Raw genomic sequence first — 26,560 nt, forward strand, 5'->3', positions numbered from 1 at the left:
CTTACAACCACAACAGCCTAGCAAGAATCTGAAATCAACTGGTACTAGAATACTTTTTGTTACATTATGAATAATAGCCAGATTTCTATAAACTGCCCTAACCTCCCAAAAGTATGCTGGATCACAAACACAGCACCTTCATAGGTTTCTAAGAATAAAACCACAGAAGCTGAAACTGGCCCCACTGCCAGTTAAAAATGTCTGCAACGGAGTTGGGTAAAGTATTTTATGATCCTATATAAATTTCAGAAATGATTTTTCTATATCACAAATTAGAACTTTGATGGATTTTACACTGAACCTGTAGAGTGCTTTCAGTAGTATACCCATTTACATGATACTCATTCTGCTCATTTGTGAACAAGTTCTTTTCAATGACTTCTTCAAGGTCATTCTTCAAGGTTTTATGTTTACATTATAGAAGTCCTTCATTTCTTAAGTTTATTCCTGCGATGTTGTTTGTTTTGTTTTTAGAGCTATTGTGAATGGAATTGTTTTCTGATTTCTTCCTTCCCTATTTGAATCCTTTTTATTTTATTGCCTTGCCTTATTGCTCTGGCTAGGAATTCTAGTATTAAATTAAATAAGAATAGAGAAAGTAGATACCCTTGTCTTTTTTTGGCCAGTCCTGGACCTTGGACTCAGGGTCTGAGCACTGTCCTTGGCTTCTTTTTGCTCAAGGCTAGCACTCTACCACTTGAGCCACAGTGCCACCTCTGGCCGTTTTCTATATATGTGGTGCTGGGGAATTGAACCCAGGGCTTCATGTATATCAGGCAAGCACTCTTGCCACTAGGCCATATTCCCAGGCAGATACCCTTGTCTTATTCCTGACTTCAGAGGAAATGATTTTAGTTTTTCACTGGCTAAAGGTATATCATATATAGCTGTTATTATAGTTAGGTACATTTCTTCTATTCCTAGTTTCTTCAGAGTATTGCTTTTTTTGTGTGTATGCCAGTTCTGGGACTTGAACTCAGGGTGCTGGAAGCTGTCCCTGAGCTTTTGTGCTCAAGACTAGTGCTCTACCATCCGAGCCACAGCTCTACTTCTGGCTTTTTTTTTTTTTTTTCCTGGTGGTTAATTGGAAGTAAGAGTCTTAGAGACTTGGCTAGCTGGGCTGGCCTACAACTGGCATCCTCAGATCTCAGCCTCCTGAATAGCTAGGATTATAGAAATGAGCTATCAGCTCTTGGCTCTTCAGAGCTTTTTTTCTTACAAGGATGCTGAATTCTGTCAAAGTCATTCTCTACACTGACTGAGTTGTTCCTGTGGTTTTTATCCTTCACTCTTTTTATGTGCTGTATTAAATTTATTATATTTTGATTGTGGTATATGATCTTTTAAAAATGTAACTGAATTCAGTTTGCAAGCACATTATTGAAAATTTCTGTATATATGTTTATCAAAGAGAGTGGGCTATAATTTTCTTTTCTAGTGGTGTCCTTGTCTGGTATGGTCTTCACAAATGAGTTTTCATTTTTCCTTCCCATTCTACTATAGTAAGGTTTTGATGAAAAAATTCAAATGTTCTGAACTGTGGCTAACTTTGCATGCTAACCATGAAATAATGTGTAGACAGCGTGGCAGTGATAATAAATGCAAATGCTACATTGCTCCCTTTTCCTTAGGAAAGAGCTCTAGAAAGAAGAAACAAGCTAATGGAACATTCAAAAGCTATTTCATTCACTATTCATCCACTATTTTATAGTGGACACTATGTATTTCTATGATGTTACATCTCAAGATGAATAGGAACAGAAGATAAACAGTACACAGGCAACTCTCTTGAGGAAAGGTGAGTGTAGTTACCACCTATACACAGGACACCAAGGAAAGGTCAGAAACCTCTGAAGCAGTTGTTTTCCAAAAGAGCGGGAAACACAGTGGGGTATGGAGTGAGGCACTATGAGTCTGCATCTGACTTAGGTAATAGTAGAAAAAAACATGCTCAACAAAGAAGTATACATTGTATACTGAAGCAAACAAAAGCCAAAGAACAGCACTGACATGCCCCACAGAGGATGCTGAAACACAAGCTCCCGGCCACTAAAACACTCTATTACCTCCAATCTAGCCCAAACTTTAAGATTTTATATGAAAGCAAGTCAGCACAGGAGGCTAGAATGACCTGGGGAGGCCCACAGGAATTTATTGCCCACACCAGTCCATCACAGTGTGTAATGGGTGGTCAGTACATCAGGTACAGCAGAACAGCATAGAAAATGAAGAGACATCAAGAAAAGTGTAAGTGTCAGGCCTAGCTTCCACACTAAGCACCCATGAAGTCTCAGGCAAGATACAAACATATAATCTTTTATCTTCCTTCTATATCTAGGAAAACAAAGATACATCTTCAATAATACAGGTTATATTCTAAGTCACTAGGGCAAAAATAATGTGGGCTTCACATGACTTACAGCTGCTTCTGTTTACAGTCAGGGTTTCAAATGATGAAAAGTAGGTGTTTGTTTTTTCCTTTCTGAGATTAGTATAACTCAAAGGGCTACAAATCTGGCAAAGATCCCTGCACATTAGCTGTGACTTGAACTGTTTTCCCAGGTTGAGGGGTATTTGGAGGAAGAAAGACTAGGTGACCAGGCCATAGGTACAACTCACTCCCGTCTCAGGACACCAGGGTAGGACAAAAGATGGCCTTGTAGCCATGTACACAAGAAAGGCAGCAGGTTCAGGATAGCTGTCATGGCCACCAACAGCTATTAGGTTCCTTCACTTGGACAGTAGGAAGGGATGACATGATACCACAAGTACAACATGCTGTCAGTGGCCACACACCACAAGTCTTGGGTGTCAGACAACAGATGCACAGAACAGCTCCTGTCCCCTAAAGGGCCTCTTCCAGATAAGAAAGAGGAAGGTCTGGATGGAGTAAAATCTGGGAAACAAGACATACTGTTGCTCAATGGATTATTAAGGATTTAGTCTGGATGCAAATGACCAATTACTATCTCATTTCTGCCATCTATCATTATTAACACCAAGCTGGCTGGTGTCTCAGGCAGAGAAGCCCCACTTGACCCTTGACTGTGTGGCTGCAGTCATTTGGCATAGCCTTTTGTCCCTGCTGGCAGGGGCCACATAATTTGTTACTGACCTAGATGAGCGTGGGCTGAGAGGCCTGCAAGTGCAGTGGTGGTGGCGCTGGGCACGGCAGCGAGTCTCCCTCCCGGGTGAGATGAGGTGGAGGATGCAGAGGATGAGGTGGACGAGCCCTGAATGACCCGGTCGAGCCAGGGCTCGACGCTGGGATGGCTCTGGAGCGGTGTGGTGAGTCGCCCGGGTCGCCGTAAAGAGCCCTCATCTTCTGAGGCAGATGACGTGTCTGTGGTTAAAATAATGATGACAGGCATGATGTAGGGATGGGTCAGGAGAGGAATGGGGTTCTATCTGTCAGGATCTCCAGGCCTACAGCATGGCCCTGCCCCCACAAAGCAAGTGATACCTCAGAGGTTACCCTTGGTCAGGAAGAGCATCAGAGGAGCCCTACTGTAGGAACATAATCCCATGAGCCACACATGATGTGTGAAGACAGCCTCTCATTCCCTAGCCAGAGGAAGTCCTGAACCAGACACATACTGCATGTCTAGACAGCCACACACCACAGCCACATCATGACATCCTGCAGCGGGCCAGAGCCAGTCAGCATCTTGAATTGTGTGCACGGGTCTGTGCATAAGCCCTATGGGGGGCCATGGGAGTTGCAGCCCTGTCCTTGTCTGTCCTTCCGTGAACATCAGGTAAATCAGCTCTAGAAAGAAATCCTTAAGACAAGTGTCAATAAAATTAGCTAAGCTTCTATCCAGTTATTGTGATTGTGTTTTAGTATGGGCTTTCAATTATTAAAAGATTCCTTATAGTTCGATAGTATCTATAGCTCTTTCAACAGAAATAATTTTACAGCTATTTCTAAGATTTTTTTCGGTACCCTTTCTTTTTAAGCAAATAAACATTACAAAAACCACTAAATCATCTTGCAAATTAAAAAATATTCGATTTGATTTTGTTTTACTGTGTAATAATAATTCCAAGTGCATCAAACAAAAAATAAGTGTTGTCACTTGTCACTTAGGCAGCTGGGAAAGTTCATGGATGTGAAGCCACTATATACCAAAATCTCAATCCAGTTTCACAGGAAGTTGAAAAGAAGCCCCACCTGTAATTTTCATTTCTGAACAACAATAAAATACACCTAAAACTCCCCCAAGTAGTCTTATAACATACCATATAAATCCTGGTAACAAGATACTAAGTAAGAGGTAAAAACTGAGAAGTGGTTTATATTAGGTTCTTCTCGATGAAAGTTATAAATAGCATTTTAGTGAAAAAAAAAACACCAACAATAAACCATACACAAAGTCTTAAAGAATGCAAATATCCATTTAGGAAAGAATAATGCTGTGTGATTTTCAGGTAAGGAATATGTGCATATTCAAATATCTTTTAGCTCTAAATTTCAGACCAAAGGGGTATTCAACTCAAGGAGACTAATATAGTACCTGTAGGCCTGTGAAACACTTATAACAACCATTTCTGACACCATTTTTCAATACCTGGAGGGGTGTAGGTTTCCACAGATGAATGCACAAGGACGGACCGTCTTTTGGAAGGCATAGGCATCTTTCTCTCCTTATATTTGGCCAAAGCTGCTTGCACGGCTTCAGTGTGAACATCTACACAGCAGGAGCAAGAGAATGCTTTTATCAGATTGGCTACAAAGATTCAAACTAATTGATGTTTCCAAAGGTTATAGAATCAGCCTAAATGTCTACCAGTGGTTGAGGTCTATATATTCAGTGGAGTTTTATTCAGCCACAAAGAACAGCCTGGGCATAATGGCTCTTGTACCTGCAGTATAAGATACCTGGGAGGTAAAGGCCTAGAAGATTACAGTTCAAAGTAAGCCTGGACAAAAGTTAGCGAAACTCTATCTCAATTAATATAATGGTGTGATGGCACACAACTGTGGTCTAGTCACAAGGAGGCTATAGGTAGGAGGATCACAGTCCAAGCTAGTCCAGGCTGGTACAAAAAGAAAAAACTAGGACTTTGTCTTAAAAATAACAAACGTAAAAAGGGCTAGAAATGTGGCAGCGTACTTCCTTGGTCACAGCAAGCAAGCAAGACAAAACAAATCAGGAGACCACATATCAGATGTGGGAGTAACTGTGACCATGTAGTAAATTTAAGCTTTTTTTCTGTCTAAGGGAAAAAGCTATAAATAAAACAGCTAGCACTAAAAATCTACACAATAATGTAATATGTGAAATCAACAGATTCAAGAAACTGAACAAACCTCAAACACAATACACAAACATAATACCACCAAGCACATCATAAACAAATGATTCAATGCCAGTGTTCAAGCTGCCACAACAAAATACCAAAGATAGGTCTTGAATAACAGAAATACGGGATTTTTTTTTTCAATATTCTGGAAGCCAGAAGTCCAAAAGCATGGCAGATTCTTGGTGAATGCTCTCTTTCTGGCTTATAAACAGCATTTTTTTTTTCTTCTGTATCTTCAGCTAGTAGTAGTAAGGAGAGGGAAGAGTCCCCTGATATCTCTTTGTATAAGCCATGAATCGCATTAGAAGGTTCTAACCTTGATAACTCATCTGACCCTAATCACCTCCAAAGGCCTCACTCAGGGTTAAGACTTCAGTAGAGAAATTTGAGGGAACACAGTCAGTGTTAGCACAATGATGAGGAGCAATCTTTAGAGTACTAGAGAAATGACACACTACATAAAAGGAACACAAATAAAGAAGTTGGAGGACTCAACTACTGATTTCTACATGGAGAGGTCATGATTTTGCCTCAAAGGAATATTTAATAGATGAATGCAACAGAATAGAGTGCAGAAATAGATGTGTACATACATTACCAACTGCTTCTGTAACACACAAGAGAAATTAACTGGAGAAAGTATAGTGTTCTTAACAAATGATGCAGGAATAACTGGATATTCATATACAAAAATGAATACCCCTAGCCAGGTGCTATTGGTCCATGGTTATAATCCTACCTACTCAGGGGGCTGAAATCTGAGGATCACAATTTAAAGCCAAGCTGGGGCAGGAAAATCTGTGAAACACTTATCTCCACTTGACCACAAAAAGCCAGGAAGTGGAGCTGTGGCTCAAGCAGAGCTAGCCTTGAGCAAAATATTTCAGAGGCAGTGTCTAGGTCCTAAGTTCAAGCCACCAGCATTCAGCTAAGGTATTCTTAAATTATCACTTCCTTATACCTATTAAGCATTTTACTAAGAAACACTTAACAAAAGAGCACTTACCAGGTGCTGGTAGCTCATGCCTGTAGTCAGAGGCTGAGATCTAAGGATCACAGTTCAAAGCCAGCTGGGGCAGGAAAGTCTGTGAAACTCTCATCTCCAATTAGCCACAAAAAGCCAGGAAGTAGAGCTATGGTTCAAAGTGGTAGAGGGCTAGCCTTGAGCACAAAAGCTCAGAGACAATATCCAGGCCCTGAGTTCAAGCATCATGACCAACAAAACAATAAAAAAGCTTAAATGTATTTAAAAACATATGTAGTATGAAAATATTGCTAAATAGGAAGAATGCTCAAAAGTTTTCAATATGTAACCTATAATTGAAAGTATGAATTTTTTCAATGGGCATTATGGTAATCCAAGGAAAATATAATTATTCATAAAAGCACTACCAAACAGTAACAGAAATTTCCAAAATTATAAAGGATAGGAATTCTAAAACACCTACATTAGTGGTAGAGCTGCTCCATGACACCAAAAATTACTCATGACTAAGTGGACAACATCAGTTAATATATATCCCAGTAAAGGTGGAAGAAGACTCCTCCAGGTTTTTGCAAGCATCTCCTAAATTAAGCTCAGTGATACATTAACCAGCACTTAAGCTAAGTAAGATATTAATACAGATTGGATGCTTGAAACCAGTGGATCATACCTATAATCCTAGCTTACCAGGAGACTGAAATAGGAGGACTGTGGTTCAAAGCCAGCCCAGGCAGGGAAGTCTATAAGACACTCATCTCCAACTTACCTCCAAAAAGCCAGAAGTAGAGCCGTGGATCAAATGGTAGAATGCTATCCTAGAGCAAAAAAGCTCAGGACAGTGCCTAAGACCTGAGTTCAAGCCCCAGGACACACACACACACACACACACACACACACACACACACACACACGCACACACACACAAAAATACATAAATGAACCAACAGACTGGTTGTATGATGGTTACTTTTTTTCTTGACCAAGCTGATGATATAAATATTGCTCAAGTGAAAAGAACTTCTTCAACAAACTTTTGGCAAAGAAAAAGTAAAAGCGTTGGTGGCCAGTGTGCAAGCATCTAGCCTGTCCACACCTCACTTCCCAGGCTGTGAGCCTACCTGATCGGAAACGCTCATCCCTTGAATTGGTAAGCCGAGACCTCTGTGGTTTGGGTATAGCTGTAGACAGAGAAGGACCAGGGATTCTATTCTCTGCTTGTAGGCACGGGTCTACTCCTGAAACACAAATTTTTGGGAATACCTCAAGTAAACAATTTGCTTTTCCAATTATAAAAACTCCCATTTAAAACAACACGTAGGGTAGGGAATGTGGCCTAGTGGTAGAGTGCTTGCCTAGCATGCATGAAGCCCTGGGTTTGGTTCCTCAGCACCACATATACAGAAAAAGACCAAAGTAGTGCTGTGGCTCAAGAGGTAGAGTGCTAGCCTTGAGCAAAAAGAAGCCAGGGAGAGTGCTCAGGCCCTGAGTTCAAGCTCCAGGACTGGCAAAACAAACCAACAACAACAACAAAAAAAACATGTATAGCTGAGCATTGGTGGCTCATATCTTTAATTCTAGCTACTCAGGAGACTGAGATCTGAGAATCACAGTTCAAAGCCAGCCTGGGCAGGAAAGTCTATGAGATTTTTATTTCTGATTAACCACCAGAAAACTGAAAGTGGTGCTGTGGGAGCATAGGCCCTGAGTTCAAGCCTCAGGACTGACAAAACAAACAAACAAACAGTGCCCAGTACCCTGGCAAAGTCAGTGGACAGCTGCAGCAGCTGATAGCTTCTCTTGCTCTGTCTCCAATTATGGACACTGCTGAGATGGACAAGGAACATATTGCTTGCTGTCCACAAGAGCTCACCAAGCTCCTGGCTCCCTGAACCTCTAAGCACAAGTATACATACAGCTCTCTACAACACGGTTCTGGCATTCCTGTCCTAATTTGCTGACATGTGCTAACAGCACAAAACAAAATCTTTACCTGGGATTCAACAAAAATAATGGGTCTAACTTTTTTTGTTTAAAAAAATGTCTCATGAAACTGTTTTGGTCAGGGGCTGAGAATATGGCCTAGTGGTAAAGTGCTCACCTTGTGTACATGAAGCCCTGGGTTCAATTCCTCAGCACCACATATATAGAAAAAGCCGGAAGTGGCGCTGTGGCTCAAGTGGTAGAGTACTAACCTTGAGCAAAAAGAAGCCAGGAACAGTGCTCAAGCCCTGAGTTGAAGTCCCAGGACTGGCAAAAAACAAACAAACAAACAAACAAAAACAAAAAAGAAACTGTTTTGGTCAGTGGGTAATTACAGTCTCACTAGCTGACCTGACCACACCCCGAAACAGGGCCTAGGAGCTATCCCTGAGCTCTTTGCTCAAGGTTAGCTGGTGCTCTACCACTTGAACCACAGCTCCACTTCTGGCTTTTTGATGGTTAATTGGAGATAAGAGTCACAAGGACTTTCCTGCGCAGGCTGGCTTCAAACCAGGATCTTCAGATCTCAGCCTCCTGAGTAGCTATAAGCATAAGCCAACAAGTACCCAACAAGCAGATGCATTTTAAACTTTAACAACTACTAAAAGATAACTTTCAAAAAGTTTATAGAAATTCACACTCCTACCAGCAATGAATGCAAGAGCCATTTCCTCACATCTTTGTCAGCACCAGGTGTTAGAAAAAATTTTAGAATTTTGCCAATTTCCTAAGAGAAAAATGATACACTTTACTTTTTATTTCCATATCTACTACTGAGGTTGAACATGACTTAGTGCTTATTGTCCATCTGTTTCCACTTTGAATTTTTTTTTCTTTTTGGGGGGAGGAAAGAGGGGTTTGACTGAGAGCCTCTTCCTTGGTAGGTATGTACTCTATCCCATAAGCCTTGCCCCAACCTTTATTGCTTTAGTTTAATTTTCAGACAAGGTCTATCTTTTTCAAGAGCCAGTCTTGAACTACAATCCTCCTATCTATGCCTCCTAATGAGATTACAGGTGTATAACACCATATCCAGTTATTGGTTAAGATAGGTTCTCACTATCTTTTTTTGCCTGAGCTAGTTTTGGACCACATCTCCATCTCCCAAGTTAACCTGGATTATAAACATGTCGCCATGCCTAGCTTCTTTGTCAATGAATTTCATTTTCAGTTTTCTTTCTTTTTCCCTCAGTACCAGCTCTTGAACTTGGGGCCTAGCTTTCTTGTTCCACAGCTGGTGCTCTACCACTTGAGCCACATTTCCAGCCCAGCTTTTTTTTCTGGCTATTTTGGAGATGGAGTTTCATGGATTTTCCTGGCCAGGCTGGCCTCAAAATCAGATCATCTGGACATTAGACTCCTAAGTAGCTAGGATTGCAGAGATCAGACACTGAGACCAGGCCAAAAAACAAAAAACACTGGGGGTATAGTATGTGGATTCAAACTCAGGGCTTCATACTTGCTTGGCAGTTATTTCACTGATTGAGACAAGTCTCCTGTCCCTCTTCTTTTAATTTTTATTTATTTTATACAGCTCTGAAATCCTCATGCCCCAGCAAAGTCAGGAAGCTTCACTCTGCTGAGGAGCAGTGCTTCACTGTGCACACTACAGAGCTGCCATCCAGCTACTGGGGGAGCCAATCACACTTGTCACTTCTTTTCTTTCCTAGCTTCCAGGTCTACAAACTTGCCTGTGAAGACAATTTCCATCCAAAGATTTCCTGCAAAGATAGTGCCTGTGAAGACAACTCCCACCCAAACATTCTCCTGAATCTTGACATTTTTATAGCTAAAAAACCTATTTAGAAGTTAAATGCTAAAATGTATGTTCAGTGGTGGTGGAGAGAAAGAATGCTTTTGCTTCCAGAAGGACAGCAGCAACTATTTAAGTAAGTCCTGTCTCTTGTCTCAAGTAATCACTGCACTCCCTTCCACCAACAGGGCTGTTTCTACCCTGCCAGCCACTTATAGTTGCCCTAGGACCTGCATAACCAGGCTGACATTTCAACAACCAACCAGTCCCTACTCACTAGTGATCCTTTTCAAATTTATGTACCAGTCTCACAACTTTTCTCCCTCTAATGGATCATCAGTTCAACTCTCACCTGTAATCCTAGCTTCTCAGAAGGCCTAAGCCTTCTGAGGACTGTGGTTCAAAGCCAGTCCACCCAACAAAGAGATTCTTTTCTCCAACCACTCAAAAACCAGAAGTGGAGTTGTGGCTTAAAGTGGTAGAGCACTAGCCTTGGGCAAAAGAGCTCAAGAAAAGTGCCCAGGCACTGAGTTCAAACACCACAACTGACAAAAGAAAAGAAAAGAAAGTCAGCCACTGGTATTCAGATTGTACTATGTTCACAGTTTTTGTTGTTGTTTTGTTTTGTTTTTTTCAGTTCCGGAGCTTGGACTCAGTGACTGAGCACTGTCTCTGGCTTCTTTTTGCTAAAGGCTAACACTCTGCCAACTTGAGCCACAGCGCTACTTCTGGCCTTTTTTATATATGTGGTGCTGAGGAATTGAACCAAGGGCTTCATGTATATGAGGCAAGCACTCTTGTCACTAGGCCATACTCCCAGCCCCTCACAGTTTTGTTTTGTTTTTGGGTTTTTTTTTTGAAAATTAAAAGTTCTATTTATAATTCTATGGCAATACTAGGGCTTGAATTCAAAGCTTCCTGCTCTTGCTCAGCTTTTTCACTCAAGGCTAGAACCCTACCACTTGAGCCACATCTCCACCTCTAACTTTTTGCTGGTCAACTGGATATAAGAGTCTCAAGGATTTGTCTTCCCAGGATGGCTTCACATCTCTATCCTCAGATCTCAGCTTCCTGAGTGAGTAGCTAAGATCACAGGCATGAGCCACTGGCACCTGGTAAAAACAGCAAGTTTTATAATGTTAAGTTTTTCCATCTAGGAAATTGGTAAGATTCATCATGTACCAAATAACATTTGGTTATTTCCTCCAAATAGATTTTATGACCCTAAAACAAGTTCTATCACTTCTGTTGCTAAAAGTATTAGTAAACATTTAACAGTGTATTTTCATTATGAATGAGACTTTTTTTTTCATGTTTAAAAAAAGAATATGCCAGCCAGCATTGGTGGGTCACACCTGTAATCCCAGCTGAGATCTAAGGATCATAGTTTGAAGTCAGCCTGGCAGAAAAGTCAATGAGACACTTACCTCCAATTAACCACAAAAGGCCAAGAAGTACAGCTGTGGCTCAAGTGCTAGAGCACTAGCCTTGAGGGAAAAAAAAAAAAGCTCAGGAACAGCTCCCAGGCCCAGATCCCATGACAGGCAAAAAGAACTATTGCAAGAGAAAAGGCCACCTGTTCTCACATATTTATCTTCTCTCTTTATAGCCAAGAACCCCAAAACTCTTACTATTTCTGGCAGCTAAATAATCAGCCTCCTGAGGCATAAACTAACCACTTGGAAAATGATTGCTTCTTGTTCTCTAGTATTTATCCCATCTTGTTACCCACATCACTGTGGGAAACACTTCCCATGTGAAGTGGGCATAGAAAACATCTTTTTATCTCAACTAGGAATGAAAATGAATAACTTTGAGGATTGCTGGTGGTTTCAGGGAAATTGGCTTCAAGTTGTTTTAATATCTCATTTTAACATCTGCATTTAATTTCAGTTTTATTCTTTTTGCTTTGTATGAATAAACATCAGTAAGAGGTGTCAGTAGCTCATATATGTAAATTCTTGCTACTCAGGAGGCTGAGACCTGGAAGACTGTGGTTCAATCAGCCTGGGCAGCAGTCCATAAGACTCCAATTAACCATCTCCAATTAACCAGCTAAATGCCAGAGTCCCACCTGTATGCAAGATAGCTGAGTAAGAGTGCAAGGCCCTGAGTTCAAGCTTCAGTACCAGTAAAACAACAACAAAACTATCAGCATATAAACAGCCTTCTCATCATTCTTTTTGTTGCTGACATATAGTACACCAACAAAGACAGTATAAAGCATGTAAGTAGTTTGACAACTACACAGAAAGACTCAATGTAGCCATAGCACTATCAGGTGTCATAGGGTCCTGGGGCTTGCACTCAGGGCCTGAGCACTGTCCCTGGTTTCTTTTTGCTCAAGACTAACACTCTACCATTTAAGCCACAGCACCACTTCTGGCTTTTTCTGTTTATGTGGTGCTGAGAAATCGAACCCAAGGCTTCATGTATGCTAGGCAAGCGCTCTACTGCTAAGCCATATTCCCCCTGAGCTCTTTCAAATCTCAAGTCCACATTCTGGAAAGCCATTCCCTTTTCTGTTTTCGTTTGCTATATAAAGTCTTTACACAGACATCCTGGTGTGTTGGCCACATTCTTCTATAATAGCTCCTTTCCCTCTCACCATATTATGGATATTCATTCTTGCTGAGGCACGTAGGTCTCTGATGTTCCAGTCTCAATTATGTTGGATGAGGTTGAGGTCTTAGGCAGTTTAGTACTATGATCAAGATTTTCATACACAGTTCATGCTCATTTGAAGGACTACTCCTGGACCTATTACCTTCAGTGTGACACTAGTTGCCTGCTGTGGCTTCAATCTGTGTTTCTCTGATGGTGAGAGTTACACATATATCTGCTTGTTGGCTATCAGGATTTCTTTTTATGTGATACCTGTTTGAACCACTGCCCATTTCTCTGCTAGCCATTTTCTCATTGAGTTAGGAGATGATCTCATAGGCTGCAGTGGAGCTGCAGTGAACATCAGTCCTGCAGCAAGATTCTTTGTACACTTTAGCATAATTCTTTTCCAGTTATTTGTGTCTTTTCAATCTCTCAGTGGTATCCTTTGATTAAAAAAAGAAGCTGTCAATCTCAATGTAGTACATTGTCAAACATCAGATGCTATAGGTACATGGTTTATTTCTGGGTCATCTAGCCTATTACATTGGTTTTCATGTCTGGTTTTGTGCCCTTACTAAGCTGTTTTTCTTACTACAGCTCTGTATTGAAGTTTGAAGTCTGCAATTATAAAGCCTCTAGCATTGCTTTCTTTTTGTCCAGATTTGCTTTGACTATTTGGGCCCTTTTGTGGTTCCATATGAAATTTTTGGATTGTTTAATTCTGCAAAGAATGGCATTGAAATTTTGATGGTATTGCATTAAATTTGTAGATAGCCTTTGGTGGTATGGTCATTTTCACGATATTAATTCTGGTCATCCATGAACATGTGTCAAGAGCCAAACTTGCAGCTAAATTCTTCCTGACCTCTGGCTGTGTTTTCAAGGACGTGCAAGGACATGGCTTAATGGAAAATCGGAAATGCTTTACTATGTCTGCCATGAGTCCATTCTTATGTTAACCAACCTCATCCTATCTTAGCCACCATCAGGTATTGCTCTGGGGTCCATTCTTACGTTAACCAACCTCATCCTGTCTTAGCTATGTTGGGTATTGCTAACTCCAAGCCTTTTTGTGCTCTGTAATTTTAAGCCTATGCTATTTCCTGGTTTTCAAACTGCATATAACCTGGAAGTTAAGAATAAACCTGGCTGCAGTCTTGAGTTACAATCTTAAGTTGCAGACCTCCCGAACCCCATACTTCGCCTCTTGTCTTTTTTCTCTTGTCTTGTATTTTTCCTTTTCTTTAATCCTCGCCCCCCTCATTCAGGATTTTCTTTTCGCTGCCGGCTGGCTCCGGCAGAGTGGCGCCCAAACAGGGACCTGAACACCTGGGACGACGGCAGAGGACCCGCCCCCCCCCCCCCCCCTCTCCCCCGCTCAGGTAAGGACATCGATCACTCGAGAAGGAGAGCGGGAGAAAGATCATCGGGAGTAAGAAATTATGGGACTAAGTGACAGCCGTACGCTATACATACAGGCCCCCAAAGGCATGCTTCATGCCCGGGCAGTGAAAGTTGGCCAAAGTCACTTAGAACGTCTCTTTCACTTTATTGAAGCATGCCCCCAGTTACCAGAGGAAGGAACCATAAACTTAGAAACTTGGCAGAAAATTGGAAAAAAAGATTCAGGAACATTATGATGCGAATGGCCCTGAGAAAACCCCAGTGGATGCTATTACTCTCTGGAATCTGGTCTGAGATTGTTTAGATCCTAGACATGAACGGATTAGATTCAATCAGTCGATCAGAGAAACTGAACAGGGACCTGATGAGCATCACCCAGCCCCCGGAGCTTATGCAGCTGCCCGGGAAGAACTGAGAAAATTAATAAAATCTGAACCCAATGGGCTAGATATTAAGGAAGACTCAGATGGCTCAGACACTGAGGAGAAATTATGCAATGAGCCTACTAAAGATAGATTGACCCATGTGGATAATATGTTGGAATCAATTATAGCTCTATTGTCACAGCTTCATCCAAAACAACAAACTCCTGTAAAGGTAGAAACTTGTGGGCCCCGCCCACAATCCTGGCGGACTTTGATCCTTTCCCACTATTGTCTCACAGCCAGTACCATCTCAGCCTGTGCTGTTAAAGGCGCCTGGCCCTCCTAATGGTGAACTCCCCCATCTTTGTTTGCTCCGGCAAACATGGAAGTCTTTCTACTTCCTGGTGTCATCTTCATTTTCTTTCTGAACTTTTATAATTTTCATTGTAGAGGCCCTTTACTTCGTTATGTTTACACCTAGGGTTTGTTTTTCTATTTTAGGCTTTCTTTTAAGCCATGGCAAACAATTGTTTTCCTGGTTGCCCTATCCACTCATTGTTGATATACAGAAAAGTTGGGTTGATTTTATATCCCACTACTTTGCCAAAGGTATTTACCAGCTCTAGGAGCTGAGGGAGTGGAGTCTCTAGGCTCTTTCAGCTATTATGATCATCTGCAAACAGGGATAGCTTGACTTTTTTCTCTATTCAGATTCCTTTTGTCTTTCTCTTGCTTTATTGCTGTGGTGAGGAACTCCAGTATCACTGAAAAGAAATGGAGAGAGTGAACAGTGTAATTGTTATGAAACATCTGAGTGTCCTGACCTTACCTTGAATAAGTGGAATACAACGAGCCAGCAGCTTTGCCCTTTTCTTTTCATATCCTTTCTGAGTGATGTCACCTAAAAATAATGATTAAAGAAATAATCACATATCTTCTAAAGTTCCATGTTTTTTAATAAAAAAATGTATCACCTACACTTGACACTATGTTGGACATGAACCTTACAACTTGGGGGGAAGGGAGCAGGGAGGGATAAGTGGGAGAAAATGAGGGATGGAGTAACAATGATTAAAAACAAATGTACTCATTATCTTACTTATGTAACTATAACCCCCTTACTCATCACATTTTCAATAAAAATAAAAAATTTAAAAATTTATCATCTAAAACCTGAAAACAACATTCATGTCTTTCATCTAGGTGACCAGATGGACTCTAATGGATCCACATCATGGAAAGCCATTTGATAAAAAGGAAGAGATCACTGACACACAGCAGTTTGAACAGATCTCCTATGTCAGTGGCTGAACAAAAGATACCAGACTTACAAGGTTACACACTGAATTATTCCACTTACTGACACTCTGGAAAAGATGAATCCGCAGGCCAGAAAAGACAGTGATTGGGAGAGTGGGGAGGACTGTCATCAGAGGGGCCAGGAAATCTGGGATGGTAAAACTCTTCTGTGACAAGACTGTGGTGGTGATCACACAATGTATACTCTGTTCACAGACCCTCACTGAATGCAAAGATAAAGCCTTTAAAATAATGATCAGCATCCTCTAGGAGCTTATAAAAAATGCAACTCAGGCCACACTTCAACAAAATCTACATCTGCAATTACTAAGATTTTCAAATGATGTCTGTGCAGGTTAAAGTTTTTGAAGCACCAGAAAAAAGGAGTCTCAGGCCTAGCTATCCTCAGCCCAGGAGGTATTCCTTGGAGAGGATCAGGGGAAAAGGATTGCTGTCTGCATAAACTGTCACAAATAACAGCCTAAAACAAGATAAACTACCTGGGAATGAGGTAGGATACCTCATAAGCATACCTTACTCTTCATGTACTATTTCATTCCTATACAGAACTAGAAATGCTAATAGTGTATCTTTGATATTTTTCTGAAGACTTTATTTAGATTAAAAAAAAAAAAAAACTATGCCAGGCACCAGTAGCTTACACCTGTAATCCTAGCAGAAAGCTACAAGTGGATGTGGGACTCAATTGAGAGTGCCATTCTTGAACTGAAATTCCAAACAAGAGCATGAAACTCTGAGTTCAAGCCCCAGTACTAGTACAAAAATTAAAATATTATAACAACTTTCACTGTACGTTTTTCGTACAACTGTATGTTAGTACAATTTCTCACTATTACTTTTGTTGAGGATTTTAGTGTTTGTAAGCCCTCCTCTGTCCTCCACTTCCCTCTAAACAATCAGGAAAAGTGCTGAGTATCAGAAGACATGGGCTTCTATCACTTATTGAGTGCATAACCAATATTTCCTCCCAAAGAATTAAAAAATTTGTCTTGATCAGGCTTTATTATGTGAAAATATGGACACCTTTGAGTGTCTGACATCTAATTTATGTACCACTAGAAGCTCTAGGTGGGCATTAATATGCCAGCCCAAACAAAAAGAGCCTGAGACCAGGGAAGCCCAGGTGTGGGCCAGGAGTGCACCTATTGGTGGGACTACCAAAATGTCCTTTTGGCTATGTAGACCTATCCTCTAGAGTTACCCTACCCTACTTGTTCCCATCCCATTGTTCACTCCATGTTCTGCCTCCACCTGCACAAAGCAACAGTCCTGCTGTGTTTAGTGTGTCATTTAATGGAATGTCTTCTGAAGGTGTACACTACTTTGTGTTCATGTATTTTCATTGACTTGAATTGTATTATGTTAAGAATCTTTTTCTCATTCCCTTCTCTAAATATTCCATTTCTAATACAACCCATCCTCAGTGATGAGTACAGCTGACCTACAATCTAACTCCAAGGCCCCCTGGAAGTGCTCTGTCCTTGCCTCATGTCTAGACCCTCAGGCAAGCCCACCCCCAGCTCCTTTTGGAAGTACACTCTCCACTCCCTGGACACTCAGACCATCAGTATGACCATCCTCATCTGCTTCATAAGCTATCTGCATAATTTCACTAATTAAATATGAACCTGTATACCTCAAAGCATACGTGTGTGCATGTGTGTGTGTCTGTGTGTGCATGCGCTCATGTGCACATGCATGCGTGCACATGCATGCCTGTCAGTCCTGGGGCTGAAACTCAGCCTGAGTGCTGTCACTGAGCTTTTTTGCTCAAAGCTAGCACTCTACTACTTGAGGCACAGCTCCACTTCTGTCTTTTTTTTTTCTTTCTAATTTTTTGCTGGTTAGTTGGACATAAGAGTCTCCTGGACTTCCCTGCACAGGCTGGCTTTGAACCATGATCCTTAGATCTCAGCCTCCTGAGTAGCTAGGATTACAGGTGTAAACCACCAGTGCCTAGCTAAAACCTACACATTTTTAAAGCATCTACTCCTAGTTTGTTTCCTCTAGAATATACGCAAATGTAACCAATTTAAATGGAAAGTAAATGCTGCCATATTAAATTAAAATTGGTAAACCAATATTTAAACGAAGTGAAGTTCATTTATAAAAATAATTATTCATTTCCTAGAACCCATCTATCCTCACTATGGCTCCATTTTAAATCAACATCAGAATGGTGAAGGTATTAAGAACATCAGAAGCCAGGTGCCAGTGGCTCACACCCGTAACTCTAGCTACACAGGAGCTGAGCTCTGAGGATTGTGATTCAAAGCCAACCTGAGCAGATAAATCCATGAGACTCTTATCTCTAATTAACCAAAAAAAGCTGAAAGTAGAGATATGTCCCAAGTGGTACAGTGTTAGCTGTGAACAAAACAGCTTAGGGACAGCAGTAGCCCCTGAGTTCAAGCCCCAAAGCCAACTCACACACACGCATGCACGCACACACGGTGAAGGTTTGGTGTGGCTCAAAGTGGTAGAGTGGTAGTCTTGAGCAAAAGAGCTCAGGGATAGCACTCAGGCCCTAAGTTCAAGCCCCATGGCACATCAAAAAAAAAAAGATGAAGGTACCAAAACAGTATCAAGATATTAAACATACTCACTCCCTAGTTGATGCTCACTATACCCTGGAGCCCATTTCATTTTTATAACAGAAGCAATTGAACATAATCAGATATGAATGATCCTTAGCTAACAATGTGGTTACATAGCAATAAATTCATCACAAGTTGAACATACTCTGTGTCAAAAAAAATTATTTGATACCCCGAACCTACCAAGCCTCCTAACTTAGCCTGCACTGAAACATGCTCAGAACACTTATACTAGTATATGGCTGGCCATCATGAGAAGATACTGAACTGTGTGTCACTAGTCTGGGAAAAGATAAAAATTCACAATACGAGTCAAAAATTCTACTGAATTCATACTGCTTAACTCTAAGTCAAACCATTACAAGTCAGGGACCATCTGTATTATTGTTTTCATGTGCAACTAGTTACTTACTATATTTTCACATGCCCATGTTAAACACACATTGGCATGTGCACACACTTACATACTACAGAATAGTTTCCCAGTACATATAGAACAATAGGGTACCAGAACGGAGTGCAGGCACAAAACTGGCAAGCTAATGGAGAAGGAACACAAATCCAAGTTATCTGACCTCAAGTTCAGAACTCTCTCATGGAAAACAATGAAACACAGACACTAGAGAACAGCAGAGCCTTGCTCCCCAAGGCCCCAGAGGGGAGGCTGCAGGGAACCTGCAGGTTGAACTCTCCTCTGTCTTCTGGATAGATTTTGCAAGGCAGGTAGCTGTTCCCCTACTCCTTAGGCAGGGCAAAATATGTGGCCACAGCTGATCCCCATGGCCACAACAGCCTCACCCAGGGTGCCAAATCCCAAGACATAGCTCCAAGGCACTGACTGACCAACAAGACTTCTCAAAACACATTCTCAAAAGCACATCATTACCCCTAAAGTTCACAGGAACAGGATGGGCAGCACATGATGTGTGTAACAGCAAATAACCAGAGACAGTCAAATTATTTACTAGAAAAAAGAAAGTCTTAAAAAACTTCCCTGATATTTGGGGTACTGGGTATTGGTTTATTTATGAAGAGTAATTATTTCCTACTGAGTAAAAATAGCAAGCTGAAAAGCAATATTTATATAAGATTATCCTGTTCTGATAAAATAAAACTATCTGCATGTTCATATATATATTAGTGTATATGCAGAAAAATGTCTAGAAGAAGAGGAACATGCTTATTTGGCTTTGGGTAGAGTGTGAGACAGATTCTATTTTTCACCTCACATATACGTCTTATGTGTGTACTGGTACTGGGGCTTAAATTCAGGACTTTGTGCTCTTGCTTGGCTTTTTCTGCTTTATTTCAAACACTTTTAAACTCTTTAAAATCTCCAGCACAATAATCACATACCCTTTGTAATTAAAATGTATGGCAGATGGCTTTCACAATGTGTTATGGTTATGTAAGATGTTGTTGGGGAACACTAGATGAGTTCTATGTACTATTTCTGTCACTTCTTATGCATGAGTCTAAAATTATTTCAAAGAAAAAAGTTCAAAAATATACGGAAGTAGCCCCATCCCAGTGTCTCACACCTGTAATCCTAGCTATTTGGAAGCCAGCCTGATCAGGAAAAGTTCATGAAACTCTTATCTTCAATTAATCACCAAAAGCCCAGAAACAGAGCTGTAGCTCAAGTGTGAGAGTGCCCAGGCCCTGAGTTCAAGCCCCAGGACTGTCCCCCACTATATATAATGGAAGCAATGGTGTAGAATTGTTTATATTTTAAATGTCTACGAAAATTTGCCAACAACATCAGCCTGTAAGATTTCTTTCCTTGGGGGGTAAGGGAAATGGGGAGGGGGGAAAGTGGGAGAAAAATGAGGCAGGAGGTAACAAGTTGAATAAGAAATGTACTCACATGGGCTGGGAATATGGCCTAGTGGCAAAAGTGCTTGCCTTGTATACATGAAGCCCTGGGTCCGATTCCTCAGCACCACGTATACAGAAAACGGCCAGAAGTGGCGCTGTGGCTCAAGTGGGCAGAGTGCTAGCCTTGAGCAAAAAGAAGCCAGGGACAGTGCTCAGGCCCTGAGTCCAAGCCCCAGGACTGCAAAAAAAAAAAAAAAAAAGAAAAAAAGAAAAAAGAAATGTACTCACTGCCTTACATATGAAACTGTAACCCCTCTGTACATCACATCGACAATAAATGAATAAATATTTTAAAAAACTCTTTCCTGGGAGGTTTATTTAAACTATAAAGTTTATTTCTTTTACTAAAAAATTACTGAACTTTTATTAAATAACCATTGTTATAGGACTAGTCATGTCATTTACCCCATTATGGGTAAGGTTTAGTAGTACGTGGCTCTCAAAAAATTGGTCCATTTCACCAAAGTTGTTTGAAAGGACATGGATAGCAAAGCCTTTAATCTCTTACCATCCCTTTAATTTCTGTGGGGGTCTTTCATCCCTGGTTTTTGGTAATCTACATATTTTATACTGATCCTAAGTCTTAAACTGAGGGCCTGAGCACTGTCCCTGAGTTTTCTACTCAAGGCTAGCACTCTACCATTTGAGCCATAACTCTACTTCTGGCTTTTTGGTGGTTAAATGGAGGTAAGAGTCTCACGGATTTTTCTGCCTGGGCTGACTTTGAACCATAATCCTGAGATCTTGGCCTCCAAAGTAGCTAGGATTACAGGCATGAGCAACTGGTGCCCAATGTACTCTACATTTTTTTTTTTTTTGGTCAGTGTATTAGGGGTTTATTGCTTTTACTGTATTTTCAAATCACTGGATTTTTGCATCATTGATTTTTTTCTGTTTTTTTTATGTTTTTAATTGTACTGTTTTGGGTTTTGATTGTTTGGAGCTGGCCCCAGGTATCTGAACTCAGGGCCTTTCATTTGGTTTTACTGCTCGTGACTGGTACTCTGTCACTTGAACCATGCCTCCAGCCCTGCATTTTGCTGGATAATTGGAGATGGAGTCTCACAGACATTTTTTCCAGGCTAGCTTCGAACCACAATCCTCCAGGTCTTAGCCTTTTGAGTAGTGAGGATCACAGGTGTGAGAGCCCCTGAGACCTAGCTTGATTTCTACCCTTAATCTTTTTCCCTTTATTAGGGAAGCAGAAATTTAAACCATCATGCGACACAACAACATACCTCTTAGAATGGTTAAACTTTTCAAAACTGACAAAATCACTGATTAGGAGCAATAAGACTCCTGGTCCTTGCTAGAGGGTATGCAAAATGGCATAGCCACCTGGAGAACAAACTAGAAGGTTCTTTTTATAAGGCTAAACATGTAACAGTAGTCGTGGCTATCTACCTTAGACAAATAGATTTACATTCAAATAAAACCCACATACAGATGGTTATAGTATCTTCATTCACAACTGCTCCAAACTGTAAATAGCCCAGACATTTTGCAAATGAATAAATAGAACATAGTATAATTATGTCATAGAAAGCAACTCAGAAACAAGAAAGAATGGACTAGATTCATGAAAAGTGTAGATGAATCTCAAAGACAGAAAAATTGCTCTAAAAAATAGCATACTGTACGACCCCATTTTGAAATCCTTGAAAAGACAAAATAATAAAGACAGGGAGCATGTCAGGATTTGCAGGTAACATGTCAGTAGTTATAAGGATCATGTCAGGGATGGCATGAAATATGTTGGTGGTTTCAGGGGACATGTCAGGGTGGCAGGGAATGTGTCAGTGGTTGCAGGGAGCATGTCAGGGTTGTAGGGAGTCTGTGAGATTTTTACCTTATTTCCATTAACCATCAAGAAAGCCATGGGCTGGGGATATAGCCTAGTGGCAAGAGTGCCTGCCTCGGATACACGAGGCCCTAGGTTCGATTCCCCAGCACCACATATACAGAAAACGGCCAGAAGCGGCGCTGTGGCTCAGGTGGCGGAGTGCTAGCCTTGAGCGGGAAGAAGCCAGGGACAGTGCTCAGGCCCTGAGTCCAAGGCCCAGGACTGGCAAAAAAAAAGCCAGAAATGGAGGTGTGGCTCAAGAGGTAGTGCACCAGTGTTGAGCACAAAAGCCAAGTGAAGCTCTGACTTTCAGTGCAAGTCCCCCACCCACCCATACACACTACCTAAGCTAAAGATGATACACATTCATTACACTGAATACTCATAGAGGCATAAAGGCAGAATTATGAAACTCAGACCAACTTCTCCTTTGAAACAACTAAAAAGACTGCGTTTAAGAAAGGAGAGGCTTTTTAAAAGTTTTTTGTTTTTTTATCTTTTAAATCTAAAGATATTATAAAAACAAAAAAAAATAATTAGGACCGATTTTTACCTAAAAGGGTCTGCCAGATGGAAAGTAACCACCAAGTGGTTAAACTAAGTAGACTTGGACAGATTCAGCTGTGCACTCACCATGGAAAGGGACTCTGGGAAGTGTCTAGGCTGTCTGTTGCACATGTAAAGACCAGGCTGTGGGTATAAATGAAAAAAGACAGCAACTCTCACAGGACAATATCCAATCTCAACCCACTTTCTCCATAGGAATGCAAGCACCCCAGATCCTTCTGCCAAAGCAAAGGTTAGCCCTCTATGGAGGAACATGGCATGATTTCGAGTCAAAAATGTTCCCCACATACTTGAGCCCTAGTGCTTCAATTGAAATAACTAACAATATAAGATAGCAATAACCGGAGCACTTGTGTGTGTATGTGTGTCTTTGTTTAGGTTTTGTAACAAAGCCAGAATTCATTGTTGAATATGAGATTTTGGTACATGTGAGAAAGAATATGATTCCTACAACAGTTGGTAATGTGGGGTTTGTTAACTCACATAGGTTGGCTCTATGAATAAAGTTGATGTAAAAGCTAAAAAAAAAAAAAGATAGCAATAACCTACAGCAAAAACATGAGAAATGATAGTAGAAAGACAACACATATAGAATGTTAAAATGGCTATGAATCGGGCTGGGGATATAGCCTAGTGGCAAGAGTGCCTGCCTCGGATACACGAGGCCCTAGGTTCGGTTCCCCAGCACCACATATACAGAAAACAGCCAGAAGTGGCGCTGTGGCTCAAGTGGCAGAGTGCTAGCCTTGAGCAAAAAGAACCCAGGGACAGTGCTCAGGCCCTGAGTCCAAGGCCCAGGACTGGCCAAAAAAAAAAAAAAAGGCTATGAATCAGTATGTTCAAGGAATTAAAAGGCAAGATTATGAGTTTTTGTTTGTTTGTTGGCCAGTCCTAGGGTTTGGACTCGGGGCCTAGGCACTGTCCCTAGGCTTCTTTTTGCTCAAGGCTAGCACTCTACCTCTTGAGCCACAGTGCCACTTCCAGCTTTTTCTGTTTATGCAGTCCTGAGGAATCGAACCCAATGCTTCATGCATGCTAGCCAAGCACTCTACCACTAAGCCACATTCCCTGCCCCCAAGATTATGAGTTTTAAAATATCAAAACAGGTAATTCCTAAGGATTGAAAAATACTATATCTTAAATCAAGGAATTGGTTTAATGATGGAAACCAAAAAGATGACTGAGATAAAGATGACTAAGGCAACATATAGGCATTTGCGAACCTGAAGACTCAAAACTGCAAATGTAATTTCCTTCCAAATTGATCTTTAGAGTCAGTTTTAATAATCTGAATCAAAATTTTTTTTATTTTTTTCTATGAAAACTGACAAAAGCAAGTCTAACGTTGCATGTGGAAGCGCAAAGGGCCATGGTTAGCTAAACTGAACTTGAACTACCTAGAATAAAGAAGACAGGCTTGTGTGAGATACAGTACAGAACGGAAGAGGTGCTGAAACACAGCAGAAACCACTTCAAAGCAATGGGAAAGACAGCCTTTTCCACAAATGGTATGGATCAAATGAAAACTCATACAGAACAGAAATGAAGATCCTTCTCATACCATATACAAAATTCAACTTCAGGTGAGCTGTACATCTAAGTGTAAAAGACAAAAGATCAGAGTTTCTAAAAAAATCATATAGGAGATTATCTTTATGGCCATGAGACAGGGAAAGATCTCTTAAATAGTATATACAAAGAGCATTAGTAACACAGGAAAAGTAAAAAATACGTCATAACCCCACTATAATTAGTAATCCAAGAGTCAAAAAGGAACTAACAATAAAAGCACTTTTCTCCTCTTAAGAAAGTCACAGAATTTAAAGTGGGTGGGTACCTAACAATTATAGATAGCCAGTGGCTACTTACTATAATAAATTACCATAGGGCTAGGAATATGGCCTAGTGGCAAGAGTGCTTGCCTTGTATACATGAAGCCCTGGGTTTGATTCCCCAGCACCACATATATAGAAAACGGCCAGAAGTGGCGCTGTGGCTCAAGTGGCAGAGTGTTAGCCTTGAGCAAAAAGAAGCCTGGACAGTGCTCAGGCCCTGAGTCCAAGCTCAGGACTGGCCAAAAAATAAATAAATAAATAAAAATAAAATAATAATAATAATAATAATTTACCATTAACTTGGAACTTACAACAAAGGAACTATATTCTGTCAAAACTTAAAAGGTCAGATGTCCAATATTGTTTCACTGAGCCCAAATTAGACAATGGAGGAGCTTCATTCCCACTAAAGGCTCAAAGGAATAGTGTGTCTTAACTACTTCAGCTTCTAGGGACTGCTTGCTTCTAGCTGAATCATTCCAACCTAGTTCAGTGCTCATAGGGCCTTCTACCTCCTCTGTGTATATCTAACCTCCTTCTGTCTCTTTTCTACAAGAACAATTGTGAGGGCTGGGAATATGGTCTAGTGGCAAGAGTGCTTGCCTCTTATACTTGAAGCCCTGGGTTTGATTCCTCAGCACCACATATATAGAAAACGGCCAGAAGTGGCGCTGTGGCTCAAGTGGCAGAGTGCTAGCCTTGAGCAAAAAGAAGCCAGGGACGGTGCTCAGGCCCTGAGTTCAAGGCCCAGGACTGGCCAAAAAAAAAAAAAAAAGAGAGAGAGAGAGAGAGACAGAGACAGAGAGAGAACTATTGTGGTACTTAAGATCTACTAGAAATTCAGCATAGCTCAAATCAGAACCCTTACCTTAATCATACTTGTAAAGACCTTTCTCCAAATGAGGCAGCATTGGCTCCAGGTCCCAACAATTAGGATCTGAAGTCTTTGGGAACATCACTGAGCACACTACAAAAATCTACTATGCCAATGTGTACATTTAAGAGAAGATGCGTGTGGAGACACAGATGCAGACATCGGTATAGATATAGATGGCAAACAGATGTAGATGTAGACACAGGTATAAATACAGAGGTGTGGATATAAATGCAGGTACAGATGTAAGTGCAAGTACAGACAAAGAGGTTGTAGATGGAGGTGTAGATGTAGATATACATGTAAATACAAATGCAGGTGCAGATAGATGTAGATGTGGACATAGTTGTAAGTGCAGATGGACTATATTCCTGAGACCTAGCATGCCAATCTGTACTCCTAAGTACCCTCCCAGGAAACTCCACTCTATGTGGACTATGGAGTGATGTTGTGGCCAATTCAGCTGACTGATCATACTCTTGTTTCAAAATAAACTCGGTGAGCTGGGTGTGATGTACACACCTGTATCCCAGCTACATGGGAGGCTAAGCAGGAAGATCACTTGAGCACAGGACTTACAGGCCAACCTGGATAACATAAGGAGATTTTATCTAAAAAATGAGTGAATGAATGAAGAGAGAAAAGTTAATATATTATGGTATGCTCATGATCCTCCCATCTCAGCTTCCCAAGTAGCTGAGATGACAGTCATGAGCCACCATACCCAGTTTCTAACACCTTAGACATGCAAACTGAAATCTGTGGTGAGCTAGTTTGTTTCTCAAGGTCCACAAGAACCTAATCAATGTGAATGCCTGCCACATTTTCTTTTCTTCCTTCTTGTTTTCATCCTTCCTTCCTTCCTTCTTCCTATTTCGTGTGTGTGTGTGCGCACATGCACACATGCACACACATGCATGCCATTACTTAGGCTCAAACTCAGGACTTGTGCTCTTGCTTTGGTTTTTTTGGCTGATGCTGTACCACATGAGCCACACAAGTATTTTATTGGGTAACATGGACTTTTATGCCCAGTCTAACTTTGAACCGTGATCAGCAGATCACAACCTCCTGAGTAGGCAGAATTACAGGCTTGAGCCACAAATGTCTGGTACTTGCCTCATTTTTCACAGGGTTCATCAACTTATTTGAATATGTGGTCAGGCCATAAAGACAGATAGTTATCAATATCATAGGAGAGTTAACGAGATTCTTTCATAAAAATATGGTTCCTGGTAACAAGTT

General features: G+C 40.9%; 1 protein-coding gene across 6 annotated transcripts in view; it reads right to left on the minus strand.

Annotated features, from left to right (window-relative positions):
• Positions 1-26,560, minus strand: part of Dip2a (disco interacting protein 2 homolog A) — an 84,454-nt gene that overhangs the window by 48,726 nt on the left and 9,168 nt on the right. For 3 of the 6 annotated variants that reach the window (XM_048346053.1, XM_048346056.1, XM_048346051.1), the window contains exons 2-5: positions 15,231-15,302; positions 7,411-7,527; positions 4,572-4,691; positions 3,116-3,343 (exon numbers count right to left, since the gene is read on the minus strand). In XM_048346053.1, coding sequence (XP_048202010.1) covers positions 3,116-3,343; positions 4,572-4,691; positions 7,411-7,527; positions 15,231-15,302 — 537 coding nt within the window. Of the gene's footprint in view, positions 1-3,115; positions 3,344-4,571; positions 4,692-7,410; positions 7,528-8,918; positions 9,000-9,847; positions 9,994-15,230; positions 15,305-26,560 lie in introns of those variants that run through there. The other 3 variants (XM_048346055.1, XM_048346054.1, XM_048346057.1) reach the window with 3 other exon arrangements.

Source organism: Perognathus longimembris, chromosome 5 (assembly GCF_023159225.1).
Source record: "Perognathus longimembris pacificus isolate PPM17 chromosome 5, ASM2315922v1, whole genome shotgun sequence".
NCBI classification, from domain to species: domain Eukaryota; kingdom Metazoa; phylum Chordata; class Mammalia; order Rodentia; family Heteromyidae; genus Perognathus; species Perognathus longimembris.